Source organism: Haliotis rubra, unplaced genomic scaffold (genome assembly GCF_003918875.1).
Source record: "Haliotis rubra isolate DU_JTF1 unplaced genomic scaffold, ASM391887v1 Scf722, whole genome shotgun sequence".
NCBI lineage: Eukaryota > Metazoa > Mollusca > Gastropoda > Lepetellida > Haliotidae > Haliotis > Haliotis rubra.
The window spans coordinates 416,942-439,533 of NW_025767438.1; the positions used below are offsets into that span (position 1 = coordinate 416,942).

Consider the following 22,592-nt stretch of genomic DNA (forward strand, 5'->3'; position numbering starts at 1 on the left):
ATCATGCTTGGAGACTAGGGGTGGGTATTGCAGAGAAATTTCATATTGCGATATATTGCGATTCGAAGGCATATATTGCGATATTTATTGCAATGTAAAAGCAAGATATTTTTTTAACAAAAAACTACTTATAATCGAGTTAATTCTTGAATTATAAAGCAAAAACACAACCAAATCACTATGATTGATTAAGCTTTAATAAAAACTTTTAATTATGACAAAATAAATAATATTTAGCACAAATGAAACAAGGAAATGAACAATTTAGCATCAACACAGTGGTTACTAATTTGAACTAATTTCTCCACACCAAAAAAAGCCCTGAGATTTTAGACAGCAACTTGACCTGGTCAGGACATATCAGAGATCACTGGTCATTAATGAGTAAATATGTAAAACATTCAGATCCAAAACATTGCGAAACACTAGAACAAAACGGAAATATCCGAAGATTTCAGAGTGTTATGAAGTTTTACGAATGCATGTCGAAATACCGGTTTTCGATCAGCGTATCGCAATATGTATCGATTTCATGCCTGAACCGGTAAATACGGGTAAACCGGTTATATTGCGCAGCCCTATTGGAGACAGACCAGAGGCTCCTTTCACTAAACAACCTTTACTAAGGTTAACCTTAACTCCCATTCTTTAACATTGCGCTAAGGGTAGCTTAGTGACTTATGATCACCTTAGTGCTTTCAGAGATGCCAATTCATACGATCGTTTTCCATTTTCCCAGTAATTTTAAAAATGTGATAAAGTTTAAATGTTGGGTTACGTCTTTGTTATTTGTATTAGATCTGTAATATGAGAAACGATTAGAAAAAAATGCAAGTTACCAAGTCCATGTGCTGAAATAGAACCTCTCAATATACCTCAGTTATATTATCTTGTGTGTACACATTTAAGATCACATTTATTGAGTATTTACAAAAATTAAAGCGTACTTGTACCAGGGGTTCAAATAAAAAAAAAAATTCACAGGGCAAGTGACCTTAAGAAAGTAACTTGTCCTTACTAATACTAATTTTCCACTTGCCCTGATTTTATGACATAATTATGATGATGTAATTATGTAAGAAGAAATCAACATGGTATTTGATGTTAATGTTTACTGGACTATTTATTGAAAAGTGATAAATAGCAAAGAAAGATAACTCTACTTTATCATCATTGCGAAATGTAATAGCTACATTTTGAGCAGATATGAAATTAAATCCAAGTCTGTTTGCGTTTTGAAACCATAAGTGGAAATTGTCTAGTAGCCCACGGACAAGTAAGATACCATTATTTGATTGCCCGAAATGAAAACTGACTTGTCCCGGGTGTCAGGCGATGGGATTTTTGAACCCCTGTGTATGCAGTAAACTTTATCAGAATTCAGTTTTCACATTAATATCTGCGTATTTTACGCAGATACGCAGCTTATCTGTACCTCTGTGAATTCACAAGCATGGTTGGCTGAAGATGAATTCTCATACATGGGTTGTTGAAGATCAATTCTAACAAGATATTCACATGTATTGTTTGGTAACTAAAGGGTTGGGATGAGCATCTAAACAATGATATACTGTGGTCCAACACTTCTTGTTTTCCTCAAGTGATATCCAATGTTTCCAGGGAAGTCGTGACACTCCAGTGAAGAAGACGAAGGTTGAGAACGGCATCAGTGAAACAAACACAAATGGCGTGGACACCCTCATCACCTCGACTCCACATCGTACAAAGTCGGGCTTGAGGAAGAAAGGTAAGATTTGATGTGGCAGGGCTCGATTTAGTGCTTGTTACTTGCACTTGTTTCAACCTAATATTACAAAGTGCAACCTAGTTATTAGTCTAACTTGCACCAGGTGCAAGTCAAGTTTTTAAACTTCAGCTGGAAAACAGAATGATGAGGAACTGACTTGGAAGAGTGGCTCTGATGACTGTATGAGCAGTGACAGAAGGACTTACTGTTCATGAAATTTTAGGACGTAAGATAACTAATGTTATCAGTCCCAGATTTCTTTTTGTTAAAATGTTCTAAACTATCATTACCAAAACTCAAGCATCATATTTTACACAAGATTTTATATTGAGCAGCAGGGGCAACCTGTTTTTGTCTGATGCAACAAGGTTTCTACCTAAGGTTGCACTAGGTGCAAGTAGGTTTTATTTCTTTAAATCGAGCCCTGTGTGGTCCCAGAGAAGCGTCACGAACTGCAGCATTGATACAAAAGACACAGCTTGCCTTGAAATCTGAGATCTTGGAAAGCCTTTGAATTTAGATTTGGCATAAAAATACCTTGTACAAGAGATTGCTTGGAGTTACTTCAGTTACTTGAACCAATTTCCTCAAACTAAGAAACATATCTTACAAAGTTTGTACATTTAAGGCCCGACCAATTTTATTCCTTGTTTTATGGATCTGCCTGCCTTATTTTTTCAATTTTTCAAGAATAAGAAAAAAAATAAAACTTAATTTTCCCCGCTCAAAAAATAAAATCCTAATGTTTTTATTGGCCAAAAATGTAAATATACAAGAAATTTGTTTTTAGATTGTATTTTGCCCCATATTCACTTCATAAGTGTAGGCTGTAGTGTAGCCTAGTGGTTTAAGCGTTTTATCATCAGGCCAAAGACCCAGATTCGATTCCCCACATGGGTACAAAGTGTGAAGCCCATTTCTGATGTCACTTGCCGTCATATTGCTGGAATGGTGCTAAAAGCACAGTTTACTGTTTGGCATCTCTTCCTCTCAACTCCATCGTCTTCAGAAAATCCAGAACAAAGCTGCACGCATCATCACTCTCACCAGTACTCGCTGTCACATCTCTCCCATTCTAAACTCTCTACACTGGCTCCGTATTCGTGAAAGGATTGATTTCAAGATTCTCTGCCTCACCTACCAGTCTTTCTACAACTCAGGACCTTCCTACCTTTAAGACCTTCTGACACATTACTCTCCAGAAAGAACTCTGCGCTCATCACAACAACTGTTACTTGCTGTCCCGGGCTACAATCTAAAATTATTTGGCTCAAGAGCTTTTTCATATGCAGCAGCTTCTCTGTGGAACTCTCTCCCTATCGAGTTAAAATCATCTCCTTCCCTAAGTACATTCAAAACATGACTAAAGACTCATCTATTTCTCCGCTACAAGTGACTTCCAATCATCCGTACCTGCCAGCTGTATATAGTTTTAACTTGAGCTCAGGAAGCGCTTTGAGCATATCCTGTGACGTGGAAAGGCGCTATATAAATGGCCTATTATTATTATTATTAAAAGCGGCGTAAAACTAAACTCGCTCACTCACTCACTCACTCATATGGGTTTAACGTAAGACTAGTGTTGAACATCGGTCACCTGCACCCGCCCATTTTGCTCACGTTGTTGGCGACCTATAGCCCGTTTTTATATTGTATTGTCTTCGTAAATAAAATAGTTTTACATGTTCATGCTAGTTTTAGACTCCATCTGTGATATTCTAGTTATTTTACAGTCCTTCGATTACTGATTATTTAGCAACTTAACTTTATTGTTTATGTAAAACATTACTCGTCACTATATGGCTGAAATATTGCTGAGGTGACGTTAAATTTTAACTCACTCACTCACTCACCCATATTGCTCACGCTGTCATCTGGTTACAAAACATTGGATCGGTTGTGACTGTTGTTTGTGTTGTTACAGCTGTTGTTCGTGTTGTTACAGCTGTTGTTCGTGACCAGGACAAGACTCACATCAAGGCGAAACCAGAAACTGGCAGTCCTCCCCGAACAACTCTCCTTGGAACAATCTTCCTCCCCTCTGTATCCCAACTACAGTCAGGAAGGTCAGTATAACAAAGGGGCGGTGGGGTAGCCTTGTGGTTAAAGCGTTCACTCATCACGCGGAAGACCCGGGTTCGATTTCCCACACGGATACAATGTGTGAAGCCCATTTCTGGTGACCCCCGCAGTGATATTGCTGGAATATTGCTAAACGCAGCATAAAACCCAACTCACTCACTCAGTATCACAAACACGATTGTCTAAACTGACTGGATTTGAATACATGACACTTATGGAAAACAACTTCTTTTTATTCTTTACACAACGTTTCAGAGCTAATAATATAATTACGAAGCCAATAAGATTACGAATCCATTAAGATACGATTAATGCATAAAGAAAACAATGTATTGTGTACACAAATCCAAGAGTGGGGGTGGAGTGATGTACAAGAAGAACAACATAATAGGAAACCAATTGGATAGGATTAATGCACAAAGATAACAATGAATGGATGAAGCCAAGAGATTATAGTATAACAGAGTATACACTGGGGAGGTAAATGCCTTTGTCCCGGTTAATGGCTGGCTTCTTTCTCTGGATCTCGATGCTTTCTTGAAGTTTCCGCATCTTCCAGTGGTTGATGTTGGTGTGTAGAATCTGGGTTTGTTGCCAAGAAAAATCTGACATGAAATCTGCCCTTTCCGAACACTTCATCAAAAATCCCGACCACCACATTTCCTGGCAACAAATTGAAATAATTGAAATAATCGAAGATTGGTCGCAGTGCCAAACCGACCAAGCAATCGATTGTGTTTTCTCATAATCGAACACAACCAATTTTGGAACACTTGTTGCATCAACAATGTTTTACACAAGGTTGGTTTTGTCTGTGTCATTAAATTTACATTTCATAAGCACTACAAGCTCGTTCCAAGTCATGATTGAATTTATCTTAAAGAATCCAGGAAATCTGTGTTCCTAACATACTAATCATTCTTTAAATGTGCAAATTTTGCCAATGGATTTTGTGCAATTTGCAAAAGACCAAATTGCAAATTACTACATGTTTCTTCAGATTTTTGTGTGTGCATTAACAAAGATAACAGGAACATTTGATAAATGACGCAAACCAATTATTTTCGATGATTGATCGGTTGTAATTAACCAATCATCAATTATGAGATTTTAACCAGTTCCAAACACTAGTAATTATGTTGTTATCTTTGTACATTCTCCCTCCTTGCATTGTGTAAACATGTTTTATCTATATATATTCACTCTTTGTACTGACTCAGTATTCACCTGATGAAGGAGCACGAATTAGCTCTGAAACATCGTGTAAAGAATAAAAAGAAGTTGTTATCTATAAAAGTGTCATGTATTCATGTTCGTCCAACTTCTAAATGCCTTTCAAAAACCTGACTGGATTTGTTTCGATGTTTTCATGTGTACCGTACCCATTACCTTTTTCCCCCTGTCGACGTTTGGTCGGTAAAATCGTAATGCAAGGGCAGGTAATTTGAAATAGCGAAATATACAAGGGAGTGGATCCAGGGTTTTCTTGGGTCCTTGAGTAATAGGGGATGTAACATTATACTGCTGCTGCTGCTGCTGATGATGATGATGATGTTGCTGCTGCTGATGATGATGATGATGCTGATGCTGATGATGCTGATGTTGATATTGACAGAGACGGACCTGACATCACCCAAGCAGGAGCTGGAAGAGATAGCCAGGTCCCTCATCCTTGACCTGACATCCACAGAAGCTGAGTCGGACAGTGCTGCATCTAGTAAGTATTGTAACCCTAACCCTTAGGAGATAAACATCATGTGTTGGCGAATTTCCCGGTGTTATTGAGTATTTGAAGAACGGGAATTCATTAGGAAGCGACGGCATCAGCCGGAAGTTCCAAATGAAATATTCCCGTAACTTTAAAATTGCTAGTGTACTCCGGTACAGTGGCACATGTAAAATCACTTACCCTGATAATTTTCCCACTATACCGGCCGTTTTCTTGTTGATTTTTCAAATAAACCACATAATAAATATTGGAAAGGCAACTGGACACCGGTACAGTGTGATATACAAATTTGCTTGCCCGACAGAAAAAAACACTGCACTCGGGCGTCGGGCAATGGGTTATTGCCACCCCTGCATGTAGGCAATAGGGAAAATAATCTGGTTCAGGGAGCGTGAGACAGAGTTAAGTATGAGCTAAAACCATGTGACTTGTTACGCAGGTAAGGAGAACGAGGACCCCGACCTTGACAATGGTGTGGAGTGTAAGGAGGCGTACACTGCCGAGAAGGTCATGGAGGAGAACAACAACGGCAGCCTGGTCACCTACAACCCCGCTGTCCCCCCAGAGTGCAACACCTACACCACCGCCCCTGCCCCCAGCCCCGAGGAGAACCAGACCGAGGAGAACTATGAGTGGGAACAAGAACCATACGATCCGTGAGTTTGTTCCTCCACCTGTAGGACGAGTTGATATAAGGATGATATGATCCGTGAGTTTGTTCCTCCACCTGTAGGACGAGTTGATATAAGGATGATATGATCCGTGAGTTTGTTCCTCCACCTGTAGGACGAGTTGATATAAGGATGATATGATCCGTGAGTTTGTTCCTCCATCTGTAGGACGAAGTTGATATAAGGATGATATGATCAGTGAGTTTGTTCCTCCATCTGTAGGACGAGTTGATATAAGGAGTGATGATATAAGGATGATATGATATGATCCGTGAGTTTGTTCCTCCATCTGTAGGACGAGTTGATATGATATGATCCGGTGAGGATATGATCCGTGAGTTTGTTCCTCCACCTGTAGGACAAGTTGATATAAGGATGATATGATCCGTGAGTTTGTTCCTCCACCTGTAGGACAAGTTGATATAAGGATGATATGATCTTCAGGTATTAAGAATCACAGTCAAGTTTGATTTTCCAAATATTTACTAATTTACCTGAACTCTAGATCTGAAGATCTGGGTTAGAATTGGTTTCCAGAGCTCCAGATAAGATTTAACTCATGTGGGTACTGTACCCACTGTAATTTTTTGGAGTGGATATTATGAATGTTGAGTGGGTATTTCATTTTCTGTTACCCACTGCTTTCAAATATGCGTATTTCAGTCATTTTACTCACCTAAGTATTATGTCATTGAGAAAGTTTACTAAGCAGGTATGTTCTGCCTTATATCATACCTAATCAAAACCAACTTAAATATAATGGAAATGATTTCATAAAAAAATCACTTATCCTATACTGACAGTACAACACTTGTCCTATACTAACAGTACAACTTGATAGCAATCTATGTCTGTTTCATTACGCAAGCGATTTTTATAAATATATTCCGTACGCATTTGTTTAAACTTTTTGCGTATCTAACATTTTAAATGCATAATTGGTACGCAACAATTATATTTCAATGCGTAATTGGAAATTTTCTATGCGTTTTTTACCCGGATACGCAGCTTATCTGGGCCTCTGTTTGGATGAAATGATCGATTCAGAATTGACTTCAATATTTTTTTCATTTTTCAATTCCGTTTGATAAAAACATCACAGAGTGTAATTCTGCAAACCACTTTTTTGACATTAATACCTTCAACTCAGTCAGTCAGTTTAGGTTAACCCTAGAGTTTAAAGCCTAGGTTCTGTTCTGATATGGGTACAATTTGTGAATCTCTTTTCTGGTGTCCCATGGTGTTGCAGATCTATGCTGATCGCGGTGTGGTAGGGTTAGCCTAGTGGTTAAGCGTGCACTTGAAGGCTGAAGACCAGGTTCGACTCCCCACATGGGTACAATCTGGTGATATTGCTGGAGTATTGGTACCAGTGGTGTAAAACCATGCACATTAACTAATGCTGGAAACACTGTTTAACCATTGGCTTGCTGTGTTTCAGGATGAGACTCTGGTTCACTGTAGTCTAGCCGGAGCTGGAAGATGCGGCTTTCTCCTTCCCGTGTTGTTGTTTCAAGATATCACATATCAGGTAAATTGTTTCAAGATATCACATGTCAGGTAAATTGTTTCAAGATATCACATATCAGGTAAATTGTTTCAATATATTTCATATCAGGTAAATTGTTTCAAGATATCACATGTCAGAATATGTTAAAATATCACATGTCTGATAATATTTTAAGATATCACCATCGTCCAGGTACAAATGCAAGGCTCATACACCTGGGTCCTTCATTTTCAAGATATCACGTCAAATATGTTACAAATATCATATCAGAAAATATATTGCAATATCCTCACATAAACAGAGGTCACGTCAGAAAATATGTTGCAAGATGTCACATATCAGGTAAATTGTTTCCAAGATATCACATATCAGGTAAATTGTTTCAAGATATCACATATGAAAATGTTACAAAATATCACATGTCAGGAAAATATGTTACAAAATATCACATGTCAGGAAAATATGTTACAAAATATCACATGTCTGGAAAATATGTTACAAAATATCACACATCGGGTCATTATGTTTCAAGATGTCACATGTCAGGAAAATATGTTACAAAATATCACATGTCAGGAAAATATGTTACAAAATATCACATGTCAGGTAAATTGTTTCAAGATATCACATGTCAGGAAAATATGTTACAAAATATCACATGTCTGGAAAATATGTTACAAAATATCACACATCGGGTCATTATGTTTCAAGATGTCACATGTCAGGAAAATATGTTACAAAATATCACATGTCAGGAAAATATGTTACAAAATATCACATGTCAGGTAAATTGTTTCAAGATATCACATATCAGGTAAATTGTTTCAAGATATCACATATCAGGTAAATTGTTTCAATATATTTCATATCAGGTAAATTGTTTCAATATATTTCATATCAGGTAAATTGTTTCCAAGATATCACATGTCAGGTAAATTGTTTCCAAGATATCACATGTCAGTTAAATTGTTTCAAGATATCACATATCAGGTAAATTGTTTCCAAGATATCACATGTCAGGAAAATATGTTACAAAATATCACATGTCAGGTAAATTGTTTCAAGATATCACATATCAGGTAAATTGTTTCAAGATATCACATATCAGGTAAATTGTTTCAAGATATCACATGTCAGTTAAATTGTTTCAAGATATCACATGTCAGGTAAATTGTTTCCAAGATATCACATGTCAGTTAAATTGTTTCAAGATATCACATATCAGGTAAATTGTTTCCAAGATATCACATGTCAGGAAAATATGTTACAAAATATCACATGTCTGGAAAATATGTTACAAAATATCACATGTCAGGTAAATTGTTTCCAAGATATCACATGTCAGGTAAATTGTTTCAAGATATCACATGTCAGTTAAATTGTTTCAAGATATCACATGTCAGGTAAATTGTTTCCAAGATATCACATGTCAGGTAAATTGTTTCAAGATATCACATATCAGGTAAATTGTTTCCAAGATATCACATGTCAGGTAAATTGTTTCCAAGATATCACATGTCAGGAAAATATGTTACAAAATATCACATGTCAGGTAAATTGTTTCAAGATATCACATATCAGGTAAATTGTTTCAAGATATCACATGTCAGGAAAATATGTTACAAAATATCACATGTCTGGAAAATATGTTACAAAATATCACATGTCAGGTAAATTGTTTCCAAGATATCACATGTCAGTTAAATTGTTTCAAGATATCACATGTCAGTTAAATTGTTTCAAGATATCACATGTCAGGAAAATATGTTACAAAATATCACACATCGGGTCATTATGTTTCAAGATATCACATATCAGGTAAATTGTTTCAAGATATCACATGTCAGGTAAATTGTTTCAAGATATCACATGTCAGTTAAATTGTTTCAAGATATCACATGTCAGTTAAATTGTTTCAAGATATCACATGTCAGTTAAATTGTTTCAAGATATCACATGTCAGGAAAATATGTTACAAAATATCACATGTCAGGTAAATTGTTTCAAGATATCACATGTCAGTTAAATTGTTTCAAGATATCACATGTCAGGTAAATTGTTTCCAAGATATCACATGTCAGGTAAATTGTTTCAATATATTTCATATCAGGTAAATTGTTTCAAGATATCACATGTCAGTTAAATTGTTTCAAGATATCACATGTCAGGAAAATATGTTACAAAATATCACATGTCAGGTAAATTGTTTCAAGATATCACATATCAGGTAAATTGTTTCAATATATTTCATATCAGGTAAATTGTTTCAAGATATCACATGTCAGTTAAATTGTTTCAAGATATCACATGTCAGGTAAATTGTTTCCAAGATATCACATGTCAGGAAAATATGTTACAAAATATCACACATCGGGTCATTATGTTTCAAGATGTCACATGTCAGGAAAATATGTTACAAAATATCACATGTCTGGAAAATATGTTACAAAATATCACATGTCAGGTAAATTGTTTCAAGATATCACATGTCAGTTAAATTGTTTCAAGATATCACATGTCAGTTAAATTGTTTCAAGATATCACATGTCAGGAAAATATGTTACAAAATATCACATGTCAGGTAAATTGTTTCAAGATATCACATGTCAGTTAAATTGTTTCAAGATATCACATGTCAGGTAAATTGTTTCAAGATATCACATATCAGGTAAATTGTTTCAAGATATCACATATCAGGTAAATTGTTTCAAGATATCACATATCAGGTAAATTGTTTCAAGATATCACATGTCAGGAAAATATGTTACAAAATATCACATGTCAGGTAAATATGTTTCAAAATATCACATGTCAGGAAAATATGTTACAAAATATCACATGTCTGGAAAATATGTTACAAAATATCACACATCGGGTCATTATGTTTCAAGATATCACATGTCAGGTAAATTGTTTCAAGATATCACATGTCAGGTAAATTGTTTCAAGATATCACATATCAGGTAAATTGTTTCAAGATATCACATATCAGGAAAATATGTTACAAAATATCACACATCAGGTAATTATGTTTCAAGATATCACATGTCAGGAAAATATGTTACAAAATATCACATGTCAGGAAAATATGTTACAAAATATCACATGTCAGGAAAATATGTTACAAAATATCACATGTCAGGAAAATATGTTACAAAATATCACACATCGGGTCATTATGTTTCAAGATGTCACATGTCAGGAAAAATATGTTACAAAATATCACACATCGGGTCATTATGTTTCAAGATGTCACATGTCAGGAAAATATGTTACAAAATATCACATGTCAGGTAAATTGTTTCAATATATTTCATATCAGGTAAATTGTTTCAAGATATCACATATCAGGTAAATTGTTTCAATATATTTCATATCAGGTAAATTGTTTCAAGATATCACATATCAGGTAAATTGTTTCAAGATATCACATGTCAGTTAAATTGTTTCAAGATATCACATGTCAGTTAAATTGTTTCAAGATATCACATATCAGGTAAATTGTTTCCAAGATATCACATGTCAGGTAAATTGTTTCAAGATATCACATGTCAGGAAAATATGTTACAAAATATCACATGTCAGGTAAATTGTTTCAATATATTTCATATCAGGTAAATTGTTTCAATATATTTCATATCAGGTAAATTGTTTCCAAGATATCACATGTCAGTTAAATTGTTTCAAGATATCACATGTCAGGAAAATATGTTACAAAATATCACATGTCAGGTAAATTGTTTCAAGATATCACATATCAGGTAAATTGTTTCAAGATATCACATGTCAGTTAAATTGTTTCAAGATATCACATGTCAGGAAAATATGTTACAAAATATCACATGTCAGGTAAATTGTTTCAAGATATCACATGTCAGTTAAATTGTTTCAAGATATCACATGTCAGGAAAATATGTTACAAAATATCACATGTCAGGAAAATATGTTACAAAATATCACATGTCTGGAAAATATGTTACAAAATATCACATGTCAGGTAAATTGTTTCAAGATATCACATGTCAGGTAAATTGTTTCAAGATATCACATATCAGGTAAATTGTTTCAAGATATCACATGTCAGTTAAATTGTTTCAAGATATCACATGTCAGGTAAATTGTTTCCAAGATATCACATGTCAGGTAAATTGTTTCAAGATATCACATGTCAGGTAAATTGTTTCAAGATATCACATGTCAGGTAAATTGTTTCCAAGATATCACATATCAGGTAAATTGTTTCCAAGATATCACATGTCAGTTAAATTGTTTCAAGATATCACATGTCAGGAAAATATGTTACAAAATATCACATGTCAGGTAAATTGTTTCCAAGATATCACATGTCAGGTAAATTGTTTCAAGATATCACATGTCAGGTAAATTGTTTCCAAGATATCACATGTCAGGAAAATATGTTACAAAATATCACATGTCAGGTAAATTGTTTCCAAGATATCACATGTCAGTTAAATTGTTTCAAGATATCACATGTCAGGTAAATTGTTTCAAGATATCACATGTCAGTTAAATTGTTTCAAGATATCACATGTCAGGTAAATTGTTTCAAGATATCACATGTCAGGAAAATATGTTACAAAATATCACATGTCTGGAAAATATGTTACAAAAAAATATCAAATTGAAATAGTAATATTGGTTATCGAAAACAAAACTGAGGTGTCAGATTTGATTTTCATTGAATCGAATCGAATCATGCAGCCCTGGTGAAATGTAGATTTATTTGTGTGAAAAACTCATGTTTTTGCTTTAACTTACTCCCTGACCTAACTTGCTTTTCCTTTGTAACCCAGGCATCGGTTATTCCGAGAACACTGTGTGTGCATCAATGGCTACTACATCAAAGACCTAACGATCCTCGGACGCGACCTCTCAAAGACGATCATCATTGACAACTCCCCACAAGCCTTTGGGTACCAGGTGAGCAACAGATTAACAGTCTCCGAACATTCCAATATGATACCATTCCATTCCAAGTCCAAAGAAACCCGACCACCTCCATGGTGTAGTGGTTAGAGCGGAAGGTCGCGGGTTTGATCCCCGACCGCGTCATACCAAAAGACGTTAAAATATGGTACTTGTTGGTCCCTGCCTGGCGCTCGGCATTAATGGGTACAACAAGGACTGGTTGGCTTGGAGTCAGTATACTGTGTCTGAGTGGGGTATTCATGCTTCACTGCGGCATGGTATCTCAGTGGGCTAGCACTATAAAACCAGCTTCAGTCTGGGCTAGTACAAGCAGCCGCACCTACACATACACACGCATGCACGTCGTCATATGAGCGAAATATTCTCAAGCACGGCGTAAAACCCAGTTTCACCTCACCTCACCTCACCTCACCTCCAATGAAACCCACTTAGTGATTACTGGCTTAGACGACATTCAGATTTGAGATCTGTACATTCTGTTAAAAATCATATGTCCTACTCTGGTATGATATATATAGAGGCCTGAGAAACCCACTTTGTGAGCAAGTTTCAACTTATGTAACGGATATTTTATCTTACCTTCATGTAAAATACTTTAATTTCATTGGTTAGTGATGCTTGAACAAGTTTGTGGAAATATACACGCTGCAACGGTAACGGCCAAACTCCGCTGAGAAGCTGTATCGCAAACATTCGTATGACGTCATAATATGGCGCATGCAGTGTAAGGAGTTCGAAACCCTTTTATTAGCTGTTTTTGAGTTCACTATGTACACATTTGTTTTACCGACTTTCACTGCTTTATTTCAACTATTTATACATTGCATCGTTTGCACACTCAGCTTCATCATAATTAACCATATTTATGGCAGTTTAGACTCAGAATATGTTTCACTGAATTTAAAAATCCAGTTGAGAGGCAGACGCCTTTTTTGTTTACATGTCATATGGTCGGTAGCGAGCTTATTGATCTTCAAAATGCCATAAAATGATATTTTGTATATTTAACATGGCGGTAAGATAAATTCGTAGTAAACTTCTCCCTCGGGCCACATAGTGATATCTACAGTTCTGATGTCCACCTCCTTGTAGCAGTGATATCCTAAATATCTACCAGCTTGGGAATTTAGAAGACATTGCTGGCTGAAAGAGGTATGCATCAGACCTGTACCATACGGAGACTGTATTGCTTCTGAAGAGAAATCCTGGTTACATCTTCATTATAATGCATCATTTCACTTTCTCATATGGAGAATTTAGAGGCCACAATGTTTGTTGGGCTGATAAAGCATGTATGCAGCTACCTGTACCATATTGGAATTTTTAACTGTATTGCGGCTGATCTGTGAAGATCCTGGTTGGATGAGCATTAACAAAACATCCATCGTAATTTCCATACATCATACATGTGATTCAATGTTATTTGAGGTAAAGAATTACTACTACATAGAAAATGTTACTCGCTTGTAAGCGGGATACATTGAAAATAATAGAAGAGCGCTCAGCCAATCAGAAAATGACATTTATGTGCGAGGTAAGATATCCCAATTGCGTAGATCAGTGCTCAAGATTACAAATTTCACATAGTTGGAATATTGCTGAGTGCAGCGTTAGTGAGTGAGTTTAGTTTTACGCCACACTCAGCAATACTCCAGCTCTATGGCGGCGGTCTGTAAATAATTGAGTCTGAACTAGACAATCCAGTAATTAACATCATGAGCATTGATCTACGCAATTGGGATACGATGACATGTGTCAACCAAGTCAGTGAGCCTGACCACCCGATCCCGTTAGTCACCTCTTACGACAAGCATGGGTTACTGAAGATCAAGTCTAACCAGAATTTTCACGGGTTGAGTGCAGCATTAAACAACAAACAACTACAAAATGATGCTTACAGGTCAGCATGACAGAAGATAATTGCCAGACACAGCGTTCATCAACATGCCTAACACCTTACGTTTATTTGGCTTGACATAGTTCTGTGTGTTGAATCATCTCTTTTCCCTTTCAGTTGGACAACGGTATCCCCATTGAAAGCTGGTTTGTCGACCAGCGTGATGACTGAACTACTAAAACTGATCCCTTTTCTTGAGAGTTTAGTTGCCCTTGTAAGTGCATACCATTTAGTTTCTTTATGTTAATGCTCTGTCGTGTTGCTGCTGCAAGGGAATCTGTTTAATCATTGACATGGTTGATGGTACTATGGCTGGGGGAAACATGCTTGGACTAGATGTCATATGTAAGCTCTTTAAAATGATAAAAAGTCAGACTGAAAATGTTTTACAAAGTTCACACAAGCTTGAAAAGACTGTTCATTTGGCAGTATGACAAATATGATTTTCTCTAGAGTGTCAACTGACCTGTTATCATACATAATAATTTAAAGAAAATTAAATTTGTCTGTATTTTTTATCTTTTGGGCATTTTTTCATTGTTGAATGGGAGCGGTGGGGTAGGCTAGTGGTTAAAGCGTTCACTCGTCACAGCGAAGACCCGGGTTCGATTCCCCACATGGGTACAATGCATAAAGCCCATTCTGATGTTCCCCGCCGTGATATTGCTGGAATATTGCTAAAAGCGGTGTAAAACTAAACTCACTCACTCACTTCATTGTTGAATGATTGAATATTTTTTTGTTCCTTTTAACTCAAACGTTTTCTCGCCACATTTTGTTTGTTGGAGTGGGCTGCAATGATGTTAAAGCATCAGTGACAAATATTTTTTAAGTCATCCTTTTTTTCATTTGTTTTGTATACTGTGGGAAAATATGTTCAGCTTAAATTTTATGAATTGATGTAATTCCTATTTCAATTTAATTCTTGATTTTGCTTTTAGTTGAATATATTTTCAACATATCAAGGTCTCTGTTTTGCTTTTGGGTCGTGGTGAACTACTGTGAGTTTTGCTAGTCAGGTTATGCCTGAAAGTTACTAGCCCACAACATGATTCACTAGCCCGAAATCTGAATGTAGACACGGGTTTCATCATTAAGCTGCTAATATGATGAGCATTTTAATCAGGCCATAATCTTGCATGATTTAAAAGTGTATTATAGCTAAGCAAGTTTGAGAGAGTGATATATTTACAAAATGACCCCATGAGAATTCACTAGCCAGTCGGGCCAGTGACTGGAGATTTACTGGCCCGACTGGATTTTTACTAGCCACGGGCTAGAAGGCCAGTGGCTCTTTTGCACACTGCTGTGAGACCATGATCTAATCTTGTCTATTTGCTGTTTGTTTCAGAATGAAGATGTAAGACCATACATTCGTGAGCGGTTTCGGTTACACACGTTGTTGCCTCCATAAACTGCCAGTGGAACACAGGAGTTCTCTCCCTTTAAGAGAAAATGGCACTTGTACAGTTGTAGGATGTTGGGTCACAATCAATCGGGATGTCATTCTGGCCAGAGAATTTCCAGTGTTCAGCCTTCTTGTCTCTAAGTTTTACCGATAGTATTGCGTGGTTAAACCTAGTCAGTAAATGGTCCCATATTTACGAACAATCTCAGCTGTATCTGAAGTCAGAACATACGTCATGGGACAATCTTAGTTCTCAGCGCAAAACAAATATCGGAGGACATTTCATTATTGTTGTCACATGACCATCACATCTCAACTGACCAATCATTGTCCTTCACCTTGTGATCCATATGTATTTTCTGATCATGGAACCTTGAAAAGTTTTAAGATAGTTTTCTGACCAACAGTGTCTTTACGACTGGTTCCATCAGAATCATTGTCTTCTCTCTCTTTTGAACGCAATAGACTTTCCATAGAAAGTGGGAAGTACTGCCCTACTATATCAATGTTTCACAATGTTTTGTTTTGTTTTGTTCAAATTTTGAATCAAGAACTTTGGGAAATGGTTTTCAAAGTGTGATCTTTAAGGAAGTTTGGCTGTTTGAATCCTCTGCCGCCAAGCTTGAGAACCCTGTTTCTGATTAGCTCTTGGGTCAGTCAAGGTTTGTGACACGACCTCTAATGGCATGATGACCTTTGATCTTTGTTTATCAGTCGCAAGAAGTAAGATCTGATTTTAACGACATCGAGTCAGGGATAAGAATGTTGGGATCCGTTCATTAGTAATCATGTCATATTTCCTTAACCACTGGTTAGAATTGTACCAGTTTTCAAAAAAAACATTGTATAAATTGAAATGTTACAATGTGAAGTTTAATTTAAGAAATGAAATGAAATTTTACTCAATTTAATTCATTGGTGATATATGTAGTGTTCTTTGAGGTGAAAAATCTAGGATTAACTGAGCTTGAGTCAGGTCTGGTAAAGTACAAATGAACCCATTAGCTGGGTGTAATTATGTGTTCAAGGGGAGATAACTCTCGTGAAGAATGCCATCCTGTTTTGATGAAGCCCTCTCCGTGTATAATCCAGTCAAACTTGACTTTCAAGAAAAAAAAGGACAAAAACAAACCTGTATTTGTTTGTAAATGTTTATTGTTAAGATTTTCCCTTCAACCTGTTTCTCATCAGTGATTTTATTGTAGTTATTTGTGAGATATTAATATATATTATATTTCTTGTACAAAACCACTGTGAGCCAACAGTGCACACTTACTTAGATCCAGAACTATAGATGAATTTCTCTGTGCCGTCCAATTTCACTGAGTCAGTTTTCGAATTCGTTTTCTTTAACATAAGGCTGAGAAATATTCGGAAAAAGCTGCCAAAGCTACAGTTTATTTGTACACAGGGGAAAAAGTCTGTTGTCATAAACTTGATTTTTCTGAAATATATTCGGATTATTTGAGAACGGAACTGGTTATTTTAGAAATTTACTGTCAAATGAGTTGGTTAGACCTTGTCAGGGCTTATTCAGGCCCTGAACCTGAGTAGGAGTTCTGTGAAATATACGAGCATATTTGTAAGATTTAGGAATAAGACATGAACGGTATATACTGCCGTCACTTGTTTCGCTGATGGAGGCTGCATTAATGTAATGTTGTTGACACTAAACTGACAAAAAGTTGACAATTGTTAACAAATGAGATTCTACATGTATTTGAAGTCAGCACAGGAAGTCTGGAAACACCTGCAACAAAGGAACCGACCATGTTTTGAATTTAAACATTCTTTTCAAAGACATTTTTGTTGAATCGTGTGACAAAAATTGTCATGCATTGTTCTTGGATGCAATGTTTGGTTGGTGACTTTGGGTCGGTTATTAGAAACTGCTTACTACAAGATAAGATAGTTTGTGCCTTACATACTGTGTGAACATATTCTAGTCAATATCTTGACGTTTAGAATGCAGAAAATCCCTTTTTGTGTACGTCTCTTATCAGAATCAGACGATGTTAAGACTAGCTGTAGAATATTTGTATGAAGACTATTTTTACCTAAACAACATTTTTATAAAGTCTTGAATATTCTGTATAATTCCTGTTATGAACTAAACATCTTTGACATATATTTTTAACCCATTTTGATAATGAAATACCTATTTCTAAAATTGGAAGTGTTTTTTTCTGTTTTAGTTTTTATTTTATTTTTTAAATCAAATATTGACCTGTTATCATCAAGGGTATTAAGACTTGGTGGAGATTATATGTGAAGAACTGAAAACCTACCTTTTAATCTTTTATGGGCAGCGCAAATGCTAGTACTCTATTGTTAAGGGTTTTGTCGTATAAAAGCCTCACAGCTATGTTTCAGTGTGTTTCACGTAAACAAGCATCTTTAGTGCTTTGTCAGCGAGTGGACAGTGCATTTGTATGAATTTGGTTTCAAACCACTTATCGTTTTCATTGATGTGATGAAATTATTTATTCTCAGCAAATGAAATATTTCACATGGCGACATTTGTTCATATGTACAAATTTGAAGCATACACCACATCTTGCATTGAGTCCTGTGTAATGTTCATGTTCACTGTTAGTTTTGCCCGAATTGTATATAGTTTTAGCATTTCGACATTTTATAGCTTCTTGTGTTTTATACCATTTTAGCCCTTTTATTTGTTGATGATTATATGGGTTTGTGTCTGAACACTGCTGCCTTTAGTTAAACGCCAGCTTTTATTGAGTGCTTGGTATCAGATTTGAATGTTGACCAGGAAACACTATCTCCGGAACTGTTCTGCTAGGAAAGGTTTGTTATTCTTGGTCAAATCAGAATCAAATATGCATTAGTACATTTTAGTCGCCGTTGAAGACTGAACTCTTCAGATATTTCTTTGAAAAGGAAATCGTAAAATGAAACCGCCTTAGTATGTTTTTATGTCGAGGCTATGTTTATGACTTATTCAATTTATGTTGTCAGCGAATTTGTTACTTTAGTCAAAGTTGCTGTCATTTTGTTGAAGAAACATTTTGTTTCATGAATCAGGGCAGATAACTCTGTTTAGTACTGTTACTTCCCTTGTTTTAAACTAAAGTGTCTGTTTTTTGACAGTCTGCTCTCAATGATAGACATTTTTTAAAAGAGATGAAATTAAGACAAAACAGGTTATCAAGTTGTGACAGTTTTTATTGAAAGTTGATTATGTGTGGGTTTCTTTAATGAGATAATCTTTCTTAAGAAATGGAATATCTTTTGTTTCGCTCAAATTGTTTCCTTTTGACTTTTGTAAGGGGACCAACCATTCAATATTTCGAAGGGCCCTGGGATTATGTTTATATTTTTAAAAGATACATGTGAAAAAAAAAAAATTTTGCCTCAGGTTTTATGAAAAATGGAAAAAATGTTCCATGGATATGCCTTAAGAAAATCGAAATGTTTGGAAGTTTAGATGAACAGTTCTTAATATTTAACTGATCCAAAACAAATAAGGGTTCACGAATATTTTGGGGTCGTTTTTGTTGTGAAGACTTGACACCCAGTTCCACTCCAATATACTTGATAGTATTCCTGATCTGCATTGTTCAGTATGAAATATCACAGAGTTAAAGGGTTGTGAGAGTAGATTCAATGCTTTATGCTCATCTGGTTGATAACCTGCCCTGTTTATATCATTTGGTCAGTCCTGGGAGAGTTTTTCTCCAAACTCACTACATGCTCACATGGAAAACAATTGTCTCATGGTTTTCTTATTGACTAGGAATAACCCAGCTCACAGAGTGAAGCAGTTAAGGGAGATAACTCTTGTCAGAGTTACTTCCCTTGGCATGCACAAGTGGGAGGTTGGACAGATTTTTGAAAAATCAAGTATCACTTCAGAGATTCTTTATTTAAGAAAATTGGCGACATTGCAAGAAAAAACATTTGTAGTTTTACTGAACAATTTGAAATAAGTAATCTACAAGTATCCAAGGATCAATTTTTGGGTCTAGATGCTGTTGATGGGTGTAGACTTTCTTGGTGGAATAGCTACAAAGCTTTCTGCATTTCGTTTATTATTTCTTTTTTTCTGGAAAATGATACAATTCTTGACCAGAGTTGTGTCCCCTGCCTGCACCAGAACCAGGGTAGTGGATTTGAATCCCAGATGGGTGTTGACTGTGACTCTATGTATGTCAACAACAGTCTGATTGGTTCCACCTAAATGGTTAATATTCACTTGGCATCATTTGGGTTATCCTCCAACTTTGAACTGCCATCCTGGATGTACCTGAATCTTCAATGCAGGGGCGGTGGGGTAGCCTAGTGGTTGAAGCAGTCGCTCGTCATGTAAAAGACCTGGGTTTTGGTTCCCCACATGGGTACAATGTGTGAAGCCTATTTCTGGTGTCCCTCGCTATGATATTGCTGGAATCAGAGGCCCAGATAAGCTGCGTATCCGGGTAAAATACGCATAGAAAATTTCCAATTACGCATTGAAAAATAATTGTTGCGTACCAATTACGCATTTAAAATGTTAGATACGCAAAAAGTTTAAAACAAATGCGTATGGAATATATTTATAAAAATCGCTCGCGTAATGAAAAAGACATCGATTGCTATCAAGTTGTACTGTTAGTATAGGGGCGGTGGGGTAGTCTAGTGGTTAAAGCGTTGGCTCGTCACGCCGAAGACCCGGGTTCGAATCCCCACATGGGTACAATGAGTGAAGCCCATTTCTGGTGTCCCCCGCCGTGATATTGCTGGAATATTGCTAAAAGCGGCGTAAAACCAAACAGTCAGTCAGTCAGTACTGTTAGTATAGGACAAGTGTTGTACTGTCAGTATAGGATAAGTGATTTTTTATGAAATCATTTCCATTATATTAAATTTGGTTTTGATTAGATATGACATAAGGCAGAACATACCTGCTTAGTAAATTTACCCAATGACATAATACTCAGGTGAGTAAAATGACTGAAATACGCACATATTTGAAAGGAGTGGGTAACGGAAAATGAAATACCCACTCAACATTCATAATACCCACTCCAAAAAAATAAAGTGGGTACAGTACCCACATGAGCTAAATCTTATCTGGAGCTCTGGCTGGAATATTGCTAAAAGCAGCGTAAAACTAAACCACCCACATCACTCACTCGTGTGTTCTAGGTTATTGTTAGTGATGTGTCTATAGGCAGCACAGCATTAGATCTCCCATGTCTTTAACTCACCTTCTCTAGTCCTCGATGGCTCACAAATATTTACATCACTTTTGATCCAGAGCTGTGTAGGTTCCAAATTCATGTCATTTTTTTTCAAAATGTACCTCGTTTGGCTTTCCGTTCAGTAGGAACAAGTGCAATTTCTATCGGCCATTTGTAAGAACCAGTAATTGTGTATTGTCATTGGAAGGAAATTTAATTATCTTTTTTATTATTTTCCAATTGCCTTCATTGAAGTAAATGCTTATCAGGTTTTGGTCAAAGAAGTGAGTGTGTGAATATTTGAAAATGATTTTGGTTGTGCTCAATAAATTTGACCGTCAATGTAAACATCGGTTTAAACTTGAAATAAGGCATATTTGGTGCAATAATCATTTTTATATATGGAAGATTAGAAGATTAGGTCTAGATTTTCTGTGTGTTTTTTTTTCTGTGTTATTATTTCCTTTCCTTTTTAGATTCTATGCAAGGAAATCATGAGTACTTTTATCTTTTGAGAAAAGTGACTAGGATTAACGTAAGTTTGTGTGAATATCTTATCCATATACGCAATTTTATTGTTATGTGTTTTACAGTTGCGTGTTGCAGTCACGAAAGAAACACGTTTTTTGTATCATGTTCATATGAATTTGTGCAGATTTTCGTTATTTCTGCTATTTTACCTATGTTGTAATTTTCCGATTATAGAGTCCGTCAAATATCCACCATAACACATATTGTACAGTCGCACAACGCCAGAGTGTTCTACATAGCAAGATTCTATTTTCTACAGCATCGTCATGGAAACAGGACTAACGATATTATCTGCTAATGTTCACAGAGGAAATAGTGGCATATTGAATATGCATCCAGTGCTAATTGTATGTACATTTATTCATTAAATGGACAATTGTGAGTTCTATTTTAGGCACTTTGGAAGTAATATTTTGCAAACGTCTTAGAATAAGTCACAGACAGTTAACCATTTTGGTGGGATAGTGGTTTTTTCAATAATGGCGATTTCTGGGCAGGTTACTCTGCTTAATGCTATCTCTAAAGATAAACAATTTTTACATTTCTATTGCTTCCCGTGTATGTTATACAAAGGGGAATTTTTTTCATGTCTTTAATAAAATATGGCCTTTTGACCGAAGATTGATTTGTCTCCAAATTGTGAAACATAATTTTCAAATTATTTCCTTATACGGGGATGCATCTCAGCCGCAGTTGTCATTACCTCTGCAAGTTGAAAACTCTGAGTGTCAGATTTCATGCAAGTAAAGTCTAGTTAGTGCACTTTGTTGATCTATTACAAGATATATTTTAAGCAAAAATAGTAATGTGAACAATACGTAGCAACTTACCATTTCAATCATGATTATACCCCCAGGTATCTATGGTCAAAGTCTGGCGAGGCG

At 36.0% G+C, this 22,592-nt stretch overlaps 1 protein-coding gene and 2 long non-coding RNA genes across 3 annotated transcripts in view; 2 read left to right on the forward strand and 1 right to left on the reverse strand.

The window, feature by feature from the left end:
• LOC124259469 (CTD small phosphatase-like protein 2) overlaps positions 1-6,226 on the forward strand; it is a 45,119-nt gene extending 38,893 nt beyond the window's left edge. Inside the window, exons 3-6 of the mRNA XM_046693604.1 lie at positions 1,621-1,747; positions 3,693-3,813; positions 5,445-5,546; positions 5,998-6,226. Coding sequence (XP_046549560.1) covers positions 1,621-1,747; positions 3,693-3,813; positions 5,445-5,505 — 309 coding nt within the window. The 3' untranslated portion in view covers positions 5,506-5,546; positions 5,998-6,226. The remainder of the gene's footprint in view (positions 1-1,620; positions 1,748-3,692; positions 3,814-5,444; positions 5,547-5,997) is intronic.
• On the reverse strand, positions 1,696-21,226 carry LOC124259471. Its single transcript, XR_006893843.1, has 3 exons — positions 21,121-21,226; positions 3,283-3,301; positions 1,696-1,706 (listed from the first exon to the last, which is right to left on the reverse strand). It is a non-coding gene; the product is annotated as an uncharacterized LOC124259471 (long non-coding RNA).
• On the forward strand, positions 12,532-16,825 carry LOC124259470. The gene is made up of 3 exons (XR_006893842.1): positions 12,532-12,680; positions 14,704-14,800; positions 15,938-16,825. It is a non-coding gene; the product is annotated as an uncharacterized LOC124259470 (long non-coding RNA).
• Positions 21,227-22,592: the final 1,366 nt, after the last annotated feature.